The 12,294-nt window shown below is 47.4% G+C and overlaps 2 protein-coding genes across 2 annotated transcripts; both read left to right on the top strand.

Annotated features, from left to right (window-relative positions):
- Positions 1–6,028: 6,028 nt before the first annotated feature.
- Positions 6,029–9,532, top strand: MYCFIDRAFT_114448 (uncharacterized protein; the record flags this gene model as incomplete). The annotated part of the gene is made up of 2 exons (XM_007929969.2): positions 6,029–7,811; positions 8,172–9,532. The coding sequence occupies 2 exons, from the start codon at positions 6,029–6,031 to the stop codon at positions 9,530–9,532; spliced, it is 3,144 nt and encodes a 1,047-aa protein (XP_007928160.1).
- A 928-nt stretch (positions 9,533–10,460) lies between these two features.
- On the top strand, positions 10,461–11,967 carry MYCFIDRAFT_57949 (uncharacterized protein). Its single transcript, XM_007929836.1, has 3 exons — positions 10,461–11,051; positions 11,113–11,605; positions 11,709–11,967. The coding sequence occupies exons 1-3, from the start codon at positions 10,631–10,633 to the stop codon at positions 11,893–11,895; spliced, it is 1,101 nt and encodes a 366-aa protein (XP_007928027.1). The 5' UTR covers positions 10,461–10,630; the 3' UTR covers positions 11,896–11,967.
- Positions 11,968–12,294: the final 327 nt, after the last annotated feature.

Genomic DNA, 12,294 nt, shown 5'->3' with positions numbered 1-12,294 from the left:
ACGTTTCTTCTAAATAGGTAAGATCTAAATCCAATGTGTTTAGATCTGATTTAGATAGCTAGGCTTGCCTCGGCCCTATTTAGGTCCTTATAGAGCTAGTAGTTATATTAACTAAATTTGATTAGTGCCTTTAGGGTTCCTAGTCTAACTTGTGTTTTGTTCTATTCCTACTCCTATAGGTATCTAGCAATTGATTCTGCTAGGCTTTATTTCTCTCCCTTTAGTTTGTCTTCCTTTAGCCTTATATTTAGTCCCTAAAGCTCTTTCTCTAGCATTTCTCTTGTTAAGACTCTATATTGCTCTAGGTCTTTGACTTTCTAGGGAGTTATTTATAGTCTATCTCGCCTCCTAGTCCTAATGTACTAGGCTTTTATCTTGTCTAGTGCCTTTTAGATAGTCTATTAGGCTAGGTATTCTATTATCTTTGCTATATATTAGTATCTTAGTCCCTTGAAGTATTATTTAACTAGTAGGATCCCTAATTCCATTTCTACTACCCTTATTAGTATAGTTTTATATACTCCTAGGATTTTCTTTAGGCTTTAGGTTTAGGACCTGCTAACTAGTTACTCAATCCTCTTTAGTGTTTTCTCCTAGGCTGTCTATATCTGTGCTCTATATAGCATTACTAGCTTAACAATTGCTTTATATATAACTTTAGCTTTCTCGAATATAGCCCCCTATATAGAGGCTATAAGCCTATTAATAGATTATATATTAGCATCTGCCCTCTGCTTTGCCTTCTTTACTTATAGTCCCCAATTCAGTTTTAGATCTAGCTAGATCCCTAGTACCCTAAGCTCTGCTAATAGTTAGGTTTCAAAGCCTTAGATAGTAATTGATTGCTTTATATTATAGGTTAATTTAGCCTTACTAAAATAGATAAGCTAGTACTTTTCTAGGGCGAATTTTGCTCTATGCCTCCTTGCCTATTTTTTATACTCCTAGTGCTTCTCTTCTAGGATCTTATAGTTAGTTTCTATTATCTTAGACTAGGCTAGGATGTTCGTATTATCTATAAACCCTAATACTAATGTGTTTTTTGATTCTAGGAGTAGGAGTAGGTCTGCTATAAAGATAAGGAAGAGGATTAGGGAGAGTGTTAATCCTTAGGGGATTCCCTTTTTAGTTAGCATTAGGTCTGATTTGAATTTGCCTAGAATAAGCTATATTGATCTTTCCTATAGGAAGGACTAGATAAATTGGACTATCTAGTTTAGTATAGCTTTCTATTTAAGTATATATAGGAGCCTTTTATAGGAGACATTGTTAAAGGCTCCTAAGATATTAAGGGAGAGGAGGGTTGCTACCTAGTTTTAACTATAGTGCTAGATATACTTAATCTGTTCTATAATTAGTTTTATAGCTATTAGTGTTAACCTCTTCTTTCTTCCTCCTATTTAGCCTTTAGGAAGGATGTTCCTTTCCTCGGTAAAGGTTATTAGCCTTTTAGCGACAATTTTTTCTAGTACCTTGCCTATTGTATTAAGTAGGGCTATTAGTCTATAGGCCTTGAGCTATGTATAGTCTTCCTTCTAAGGCTTCTTTAGCACTACTATTAGGGACTTCCTAAATAGTCTTAGGTAGTGTCCTAGTACTAGGCTTTATAAAAAGATATTAGCTAGTGCTAGGGCTAGCCCCTTCCTATATGCTTTTAGAAGTTTGTTATAGATCTTGTCTTCTCCTAGTGCCTTATTGCCTGGAATTTTCTTTAGGATCCTTTTAATAGTTTCGGGTTTGACCTAGGTGTCTCTTAGTATGCCTAGTAGTAGAGTCTCTTGTTCTATCTCCTTTATATCTAATAGGTCTGCTTATACTTTTCTATAGAAGAAGTGTTAGCCTAGGGCTCTTACTTTCCCTTCTATTATAGTCTGCATTTGTCCTTATTAGTCTATAATGTCCGGGAATTATAGTAGTATATCCTTATCCTATTTAGGTCTCCTTGCCTATTTAGCTATCCTCTATATCTCCTCTAGTTTCTTTATAATCATTCCTATTATAGATCTCTATTCTTGTATCTTGTCTTTCTTAATCTAGATCTTCTTTTCCTAGCAGGCTTTATTATAGTTGTCCTATACTTCCTAGGTATAGGTTTATGTCTACTGCCTCCTAGCCTTCCTTGCTACTTTAACCTTCCTTATATACTTACTAGTCTAGTATAGTTGCTAGTATAGTAAATGTTTCTTTGCTAGGGTATGCTTTCTAGCTACCTGTTTTAGGATCCCTATTAGTTCTTCTACTACTTTATTAATATCCTCTAGCCTTAGTAAGTACTTTATTAAGAGTTCCTCTAGTTTTAGGTCCCTTTCTAGTTCCTCCCTAATCTTGCCTTATTAGGCACCTTTCTAGTTAAGCTTCTCTTCTAGTTCCCTTTCCTAATTAGCTTAGACATTTAGCTTAATCTATACCGGGAAGTGGTCTAATAATTCTTCTAGCTCCTAGTTGATCCTATATCTTATAATCCTATTCCTAATCTAATATAATATAAAGTATAGGTCTAGTATGCTGCTGCTTCCTCTTGCCTCCTAAGTAATTAGTCCCTTTAGGGTAACAATTTCTATTTCTTCCCTCTCTAATATATTAATTAGTCTTCCTACTAGGAAGTAGTAAGCTAGGGTAAAGTCTAAGCCCTAGAGGGGATAGTAGAGGTTGAAATCCCTAAGTAGGATTTAGTAGGTGTTCCCCTAGATAACTCTAGGTAGTCTTTCTAGGGTTTTTAGTTAGGTACTACTTCTTGAGTCTAGTAGTAGGTTATATATATAGTAGACTTAGAGTATACCTTAGGATGTCTCTACTTAAACTAATATTAGGTCCCTATCCTCCTATAGTATAGCCTACTAGGTTTCTGTATCTATCTCCTTGCTAATATAGATGTATGTCCTTAGGGCTCCCTAGTTATAGATAATTAGGTAGTATCTTAGGTCTTTAACTATTGCTAGTCTCTTTATATATAGGTTGAGCTAGGGCTCTTAGATTGCAATAATATAATGTTCTTTTAGGTTTAGTGCTTAAAGGAAGCTCCTCTGTACCTTGTCTTTACTCTTATTGATATTGTACTATATAATGTTTAGTAATGTTGCAATGTTTATTGTGTTTTATCTATATTATTTCCCTATAAGTTTTCCCTTAGTCTTCCCTTACTTTAGACTAATATTTAACTAAGCTTTGTCTGCCCTACTTCCTTTCCTACAATATTAAGGTATCTTAGTCTCCCTAGTTGTTAGTGACTCTCTTATACTAGTAAGGCCCTAAATGTAAACCTATTATCTTATCTAGACCTCTTTTATAGTACTTAGCTAGGTTGCTTCTATACCTAGCTGCCCTAGCTTGTTGTATATCTTTTTAGTATATTGATTCTAGCTTCCTTTGCCTTCCTAGCTGCCTATATTCTTACTAGGCATTCCTTCGCCTAAGAGGGGTGTCTTTTAGTATAGTATATACATCTTGCTTCTCCCTTATATGCTTTATATTCTTTGACCTAGTAATCCCCTATACAATAGGAGTAGGTATTGGTTGTCTTTATATACTTAGCTACTAAGTGTCTATAGTGTTGATATTTAAAGTACTGCATTATCCTATAGTTGCTTCTATATATCTCTGTTTCTAATCTTTCAAAGTCCTAGAACAACCCCTAGTCTAGTACGTGCTGTACTATATTAGCTTGCTTTGCACTCTCTACCTAGATAATTAGGGAAGACTGCTTCTTAGTCTCTTCGATTTTCCTTTTAATCTATGCTACTTTTATAATCTTTAGGCCTAGGTATATAGCTTAGTTTTGTCTCTATAGGCTCTTAATATCCTATTCTTCCCTAAAGCTTCTTATTATACTATAGGCTATAATTATAAATTGCTATTAGGAGACCTTTACTGTTTTCCCTATCTTGGTTGTCTATTCTTTTTGTGTTTCTAGCTTCTTTTTGTCCTGCTCTTATACTATAAATAGCTTGATTACCCCTTTTCCTTCGTTCCTAGCCCTAATTACCTCTTTAACTGCAATTCTTTCTATAATCTCTTTCCCTATAAGTCCTTAGATTTCCTTTTGCTCCTATAGGTCCGTAATATAGACTCTAACTACTATCCTCGGGGGTTTTAGCGCCTCCTAACTAGCTACTACTGCCTAGGTACGGTAGTTTAGGCTTATCTCCTATTGTTTCTTCGTAATCTTTGCTACGACTGTATTAGCTACCTTTATAATTACGTAGCTTGCTTAGTTGTAGATTGCTTTTAGTCCTCTAAGGAGTTCTAAGATTATTATCCTATATACCCTCTTAGGGGTTCTTCTATCTTCCGCCTTTAGTACCTCCTCTGCCCTAGTATATAGTGCTTTCTATTCGTCCTCCCTTCCTTCTTAACTATCTTCCCTTCGTCTCTAATTGTTCGCTACTATTCTCGAGCAATTTCTCTTTGAATATCCACGTTTATATATACTCCTTAGTATATATATTAGAAAAAAAATTACCCTTTTCCTAAAAAGTAAAAAAAAGGTCGAATATTTCGAAAAACACTTAACCTAATACCTTGAATTGTGCTATTATTATAGCGAGGTCCAAAGTATTAATTAGTCTGCCGCCGGAGGATTACAACGCTACATAATAAGTAGCCGGACACCCCTGCTCCCGAAAATTTCGAGCCCTCAATAAAGCGTACAAGTACACTCGTTAAACAGCAAACGAATTCAAATGATTGGATGCCGGGTCCGGATTTAAGTTCGTATATAGAGTGTACACTGTACCTAGGAAATCCGGGGTAGCCTAGGTTGGGGAGGTACTTACCGCCGGCTTTTTTTAAGCAACGCCAAGCCGAAAATTTTCGAACGTGGATAACCATTAACCTCTGCGCTGCCACTCTTGGAACGCGCCCGCGGTCCACAACACTTCCTAGTATAGCTGGTGCAAGCAGGAAATAATAATCTGGGCGGCTGAAATTGCGACAAGCGCTCAACGCCAACAAATCTGGTTCGCTGCCCGTTTCGCGTGCCTGGAGCGCGCGAGAGGGAGCGGGAGCAGTGTTGCGGCCATGGCAGGCTGATTGCGGCGACGAGGGATCAGGGTGTCATGTCACCACCAAAGGCATGCTTGTTCTCAGGGCAGGGACCATGGCACGGCACGCCTCCCGCCTGGCGATCTGCAGGAATACATCATTGTCGAGCTCCTTCTGTGGTAAGATATCAACAAACAGAACGGGCTTTCAGGAGTCACTCCGCCCGTGCGCGTGTGCAGAGCAGAAAGTACATTTGGAGACAGTCCTGACATATTCTTCGACGGAGCAATTTCAACATTCGATTGTGCTGCTCTCAGACAGATGCGAGCCGAGTGATCCAGGGTCCAGCCTTGGCAGACACCCCGTGAGCGCGCGTGGCTAGCGCTGCCGAGTCCCGCGCTCGCACTCCTCCAACAGAGCACAACAAATCCAGAGCTGGCAGAGCACCTCTCGCGGCGCGTTGGCAGTCACGTCGCATCGACCCTGATCTCCATCGTCACGCCCACCACCCTCCTTCCCGCCCGACATTGCTGTACATACATGACAATAACATATCCCCAATCGCCCTCCCCCGCCGACGCGGCGTCACGGCACTGAGACGTAAACACGCCCACGCAACGTCGCCGGATGAGACGCGTGTTTGCATTCCAGTCATACCTAACAACACCGCCGCGCCGCCCCGCCACCGAAGCGACAACACCGACATCATTACGCTGCCGCACTGCGCGCATCCACATGAACCGACTCCGATAGCTGCACCCCGTTCTGCCGACTCCAGACGACAGCGCAGTCCCCAGCGAACGACCGCCACACGCGCGCGCCAACCACCCCTCCACCCAGCGACCCAATCTGGCTGCCTGTGAAACATTGCGAGGCATCAACTCGGCACACTGGCCCCAACAGCCACCAGTGCGAGGAGAGAAGCGTCTGTATCAGTAGACCACTCCGCCGCGCGACTGCGACTGCGCACACGGGACGGCTCGCCGCGAATCTGACCCGCGACACACTCAGCCGTTCAGCGCACCGCCAGCACCCAGCCGCCTCAGCAATGGAGTTGGAGTACTCGCCGCGACACTCGCCAGGCGGCACCATGCACATGCTGTCGCCCACTCATCCCCACGACGGCTTCACCACCATCCGGCAGATCCGCCGCTCACTATCGCGATCTCCCTCGAAGCCATCGCGATTTGCTCTGCTCACCACCAAAGGAACCACATCCCCAAATGCTCCCATGTCTCCAGCGCCGCGATCACCCTCGGGACTGAGTCGCGCATTCAGCCTTGACTCCACCCAAGCAAACGCCGGCAGCAAGACAACGTCCTCGCGTACCAGCGTGGTGCGAACAAGATCGCGCAGGACTTCTCCCAACAGCCCGCTCAGGCGCGCATTGAGCGACAACTCCAATTCAGCCAACACAATTCCTCGATACGCGACGCGCAGAAGTTCGACGGAGCATGACCAGGAGAATATGGATTGCTCCGAGGACTCCGTGAAGCCAGCTTCAGAATTGCGCTACGACAATCCCATCAAGATCGACTTTGGCAAGCCAGGCCCAGAAAAGCTGCTGCAGCCTGTCATGCGAGAGCACGCATCGCCAATGAAGTCGAGCCCGCTGAAGCGCAGTGATGGAGTCATGAATCTGGAAGCCGCAAGCCTAGGAAGCCCACGGAGTAGCAAGCGTCGCAGCTTACACGCCGCATCCAGTGTGGAGTTCAACATCTTTGAGCAGAGCTTCGACGGCGCCAGCAACGACTCTCCGCAATCGACCGACGAGCAGGACAGAGATGGTCCAGTGCCTACCTTCAACAACTGGGCTGCACCACCTCCCAGCTCACCACATCGACGTCCGTTCAGCTTGCGCAAATCGACACTTTCCCAGCGCGCCGGACCCGGTCGCAAGAACTTGTTCGCCGACTCAATGCGCGACTCGGTGATGAGTCCATCCCTGAATCGCGCAAGGTCGAGAATCTCGCTCGATGGCGCTTTGCCACTCCGCAGTCCTGATATGGATTCGCCTTTTCGCAGAGGCAATGCCAGTGACCCGCCTGTTCTGTTCCCGCCGCCTGGACAGAAACTGTACCAGTCAGCTCCAAAGCCGCACCCACTGTCTCACGCACTGACGCCTTCATCCTCCACGTCAAGCGTTGCCGAAGACAATACCACACCGCAACCTGAGCAGCAACAGCCCGCTACTACCGCTCCTGTTCACGAGGCATCAGCACAGCCAAAGGTAGTCGTGTCCAAACCTCCCGTTCCTGGATTCTCCAAGTCCCTACCACTGGGAGCGATGCGACCGGCTGCGATCGCTGCTGCAAATGGCGAATCTCATGCGACACCGGCTGCGTACAAGATGGCGAAGCCGCTACCGCAAGCATTCATGTCAACAGGCTTGATCTCGAAGCGCCACCGCAATATAGATGAGCCGCCTGCAGGCCTGTTCTCAAGCACGCACATGCCGGATACGCCCTCGAAGAAAGCACCACAGATCCACTTTGGTGCCAGTCCAGCTCCCTCGGCACTAGGAAAGCTTGCACGACCCATGCACGAATTTGGAAGTCCAACTACGCCGTTCAATGGTCGAGTGTCCAACGTCTCACCAGAGGCTTTCGGAAAAGGTGTCAATATCTTCGGTTCCAGGACGAATCAGCCTCAACTGACCAGGAGAAGCTCGTTCCTCAGCATCAATGGAGACGATGTCGACAATTCTCCTACACACCGCCTGGACAACCAACACCATCTTGACAACCAAGCACTCGCCGACGATTTGCCACCGACACCAACAAAGTCTACATCGTCCACCACTCGACCACAGTCCAAGGGCAAGAGTAATAGTCTGCGCAGCAGTCTGTTCGGGAGGAGGACATCACTGGGTCCGGACACGTTCGCCTCACCTGCTGAGCGTGAACATTCGCCGACCGCAGATGACGACGAATGTAAGTATCAATTTGCTGAGTCCACGCCCTGTTTTCGGCGCGAGAAGAGCTCGGACTGTGTCGTCGTCGATGACTCGCCCATGCCATTCATCACACTGACGACCAGTACGACTCCTTCGCCGCGTCTGTTTCGGAGCCAGTCGGAGTACCACCCTCCAAGACTGGCTTCTCCCTCACCACTTGCAAAGCGATCGCTGCGTTCTTTCCCGCTGTTGGATGCTTCCGAAAGCACTCTCACTAAACTTTCCTTCTTCTCAGCCCCAAGCCCGTCCAAGGCGATCCCAATCGTTGGCGACAAGACATCTCCCCACACTCCAGTGGAGTCGTTCACTCCTCCAGACCCGAGCAGTCTGTCCATCTCCGTCGATCATCGCCCGTCTGTGCCGGTAAACAGCTCTAGCTTCCCTCCGGCAACGCCAACAGGTCCTCGGGGAGATTCTTTTGGTGTCAGCCTTGGCCAAAGCCTCGCACAATCAGGCTACTTCCAAAACGAAGTGGATACATCGCTCAACACACGCTTCGCTCACATCGCATCCGTCGGCACTGGAGAGTTCTCGCAGGTCTACAAGGTCTCCAAGCCACTGGGTGCCAGCAACTCCACGAATCACAAGCGCAGCCCTGGAAGCGAAGTCTGGGCAGTCAAGAAGTCCAGGAAGCCATACACTGGCGTCAAGGACCGCCAGCGTAAGATGCGAGAAGTAGAGATCCTCAGGTCTCTACGAGGCCATGAGCACATCGTTGAACTCGTCGGTGAATGGGAGTCTAAGAATCACCTGTACATCCAGACAGAATACTGCGAGAACGGCAATCTGAAGGACTTTTTGCTGCAAGCTGGATTCAAGGGCCGACTGGACGATTTCCGCATCTGGAAGATCTTGTTGGAGCTGTCGCAAGGCGTCAAGGCCATTCACGACGCACACTTCATACATCTTGACTTGAAGCCTGCCAATGTCTTCATCGACTGGGAGGGTCTTCTCAAGATTGGCGACTTTGGCATGGCGAGCTCCTGGCCAGCACCTGCCGGTCTTGATGGAGAAGGTGACCGAGAGTACATTGGCCCCGAAGTTCTGTCTGGTCGCTTCGACAGACCGGCCGACATTTTCGCACTCGGTATGATCATGTTAGAGATTGCCGGCAACATCGTGCTCCCTGACAATGGTGCATCATGGCAACGACTTCGTGCTGGTGACCTCAGCGACTTGCCAAGTCTCACGTGGAGCACTGACAGCAGCTTGCCACGCGACGAGTCTGGTGATCCAGTGGAGATGCTCAATGGGCAGTCGAACGAATCACTGTGCACCTCACACCAGGGTGATGACGATCTTTCCTTCCTTCGACCATCTGTGCCCAAGCATCAGCGCAGCCAGGAACTCGGCCAAGCACCGAACTTCATGGTCGACCCAACAGATTCCGAAGCCCTCGATACAGTAGTCCAGTGGATGATTAGCCCAGACCCAGATTTGCGACCGTCTGTGGACCAGCTTTTGGTGACACATGGTGTTCAATGGGTCGAAACTCGGCGTCGTGCTGGAGCCACGGTGTACGAAGGGGCTTGGGGGCCGGCTGAAGACGTGCTCAATCATGGCGAGCAGGATGATGTGGAAATGCTGGACATTTAAGCGTGTGAAGCATGGCATTGTTGTCCCACCGCATTCATAACCCCTTACTCGTTTGAGTGGCGGTTGAGACCCCCTTGCGAACCTTGCTTGGACAACGGAGGAACCTCACATACATCGGGCCATCACAATATCATTCTTCGACACGGCGTCGGCAGCGACAATCAGAAAGGTGCAAGGGACAGTGGATATGAAATGAAAAACACAAGAAGCAAATCATAACGGCCTACTATCGAAAACATTTAACGACCTAACGAAGCATTTGTGGAGCATGCATGCAGCGCAACAGCAGCAGAAATGGAGTTTTAAGGGATGGATTGATGGATTGATTTCTGGGGATTGACCGGGAAAGTGTTTTGAGCGAAGCATGAGAGTGGATGGCGTGTCCAAGTTGGCGGCTAACGCTTTGACCATACTATACTGTAGCATTGATCAATGATAAGAGTGCTAGACTCGGGAGCATTTCGTCGACTCTCAAAGGTTGAGATGGAAGCGGGACATCCGGAGACCGGCTTCTTGGAAGAGATTTTCATTGTGAGTCTCGACAGCGCCATTCCTAAGGCCGACATCACGTTTGGATTTCTCGGTTTGGCTTCAATACCATCGACTATGATCGTCCAGATCGCGATATCGCTGGCTAGCCCGTGGGTAGCACTAGAGGCTCGCAAGTTTAAGGACGGGACCATTACAGGGACGATTGCTTTGCACCTACAGTACAAGCGACGACCTCAAAACGGTCAATCTCACCCTATTCCATTGGTTATCACGACATGGATATGAAACCTTCCATCCATGAAAGTTCCCTTGCTTCTAATTTGGGCACCACAGAAACTCAAGTACCGACGCTTCCGGAGGTAGGCCTAATCTCCTCGCGCGTGGTCAGTATCACCCCGGCGAACATGGTCAGATGCAGGTACACCACATCCAATACATCATCGACTGTGCCCATTGGGTATACTGCTTACACGTTGGAACAGTGGTAGAAGTGCCGGCGCTGGGCATGAGTGCAGCACATATGAGGCACGCGGAGAAGCTTGGTAGAACGGCACCTACACGTTCGTTGACTCACTCACGCACCAGACTGCGCTACACGTTCACAAGATGTTGCTCGATAATGTCGTAGCACTCCTACTTTCCTCCGTCCTAGCCTCTGCTCAACAGGACCTCGTCAGCACCCTCAACTCTCAGTCCGATCTCAAAACTATCGCCGCAGTCTTCCCCAAGCTCCCACGAGTCCAAGAATTCATCGATGGGGCATATAATGTCACTATGCTTCTGCCCACCGATTCCGCCATAGCTGCCGTGCCTGCGGACAGCTGGGAAGGCAAAATCTTCTCGGCAATGGACATTAATGGAATCGCAGCCATCCTGTCCCTCCACGTCATAAACGGTGTCTACAAATCCACCGACTTCCAAACCACTCCCAAGTTTGTCCACAGTCTCTTGACTGATGAGGAGCCAGTCAACGACAAAGCAGTCGCATACGTCACAGGAGGTCAAAACGTTGGTCTCGTGCTAAATGGTGAAGACACGCCTTTCTTCCCTTTCCAACTTCCTCGCATCCGCTTATTTTTCGTTTCCAGGCTCCACCGCCACCTGCCTCTCCGGCTACCTCTCCACCTCCAAAGTCGTCCAAGCCGACATCCAAGCTACCCACGGCATCACAATCCACAAAGTCGACTCCGTCCTCCGCCTCCCCCTCAACGTCTCCGCCACCGGAACAAACCTCGGTCTCACCGCCGCAGTCGCCGCCCTCAACTCCACAGGCCTCACCAACACCGCAGACACAACTCCCGACCTCACCATCTTCATCCCCAACAATGCGGCCTTCGCGGCCATCGAATCCACCATCGCGAAAGCTACGACGGACCAAGTGGCTGGCATCCTTGCTTACCACGCAAGTGCGGGAAAGGTTCTGTTTTCTCCTGATCTGAGTAATGCGACTGTCCCCAGTCTGGCGCCGGGGTTGAATTTGACGGTTACGGTGCTTCCGGATGGCACGGTTCTGGTTGATAATGCCAAGGTTGTGGTTCCGAATGTGATTTTGGAAAATGGCGTTGCGCATGTTATTGATTCGTGAGTGGCCCATATCTCTCTCCCCTGAGAAGTTTTTTTTTTTCTTTTTTTGGCTTTGATTGATGAATGAATGACTGATTATTATTTTTTGGGGGGGGTTTAGTGTCCTTATGCCGAAAGTTCCGGGTATCACGGCCGGTGGTTATGGTCCTCCTCCTACGTCAGGTGGGAATACGACGAATTCTACGAAACCTGTGGCGTATACTGGTGAGGCGGCGGGACTTTCGGCTCGTTTCTCTGCAACTGTCACTGCGGGTGTGGTGCTTCTCGCTATCATGTTGGCGCTATAATGAGGCGATGCTAGGCTATAGTATAAGTGAGTGGTGGATAGCATGTGATAATCTTACATGTGTAGCAGCTTGGTCCGTAACGTAATTGCATTGTTATGACTTTTGATCTCTTGATGCAACTGAACGCTGCCTTCGCTGCTATGAATTACGGGGAATAAGGTAGCAAGTAAGTTCTCGTCTCTTGCATTTCACAACTCTAGAAACTCTTATTAATCCCGAGCCTTCTAACTATACCCTTCTTCTCCTACCCCAATCCCCTATACCCTACAACACAAGTCTCGAACCTCAACCTCTCCCTCGCACGAAACACCGAATTCGAAACCCCCTAAAATCACAACGCGAGAAAAGAAACAACCCTCCGCGCCGCGAAAAGGAATAGTTTTATACTCCTACCTCTCC

The sequence above is a fragment of the Pseudocercospora fijiensis genome (genome assembly GCF_000340215.1).
Source record: "Pseudocercospora fijiensis CIRAD86 unplaced genomic scaffold MYCFIscaffold_6, whole genome shotgun sequence".
NCBI classification, from domain to species: Eukaryota; Fungi; Ascomycota; class Dothideomycetes; order Mycosphaerellales; family Mycosphaerellaceae; genus Pseudocercospora; species Pseudocercospora fijiensis.
This window is presented reverse-complemented; position numbering and strand designations above follow the sequence as displayed.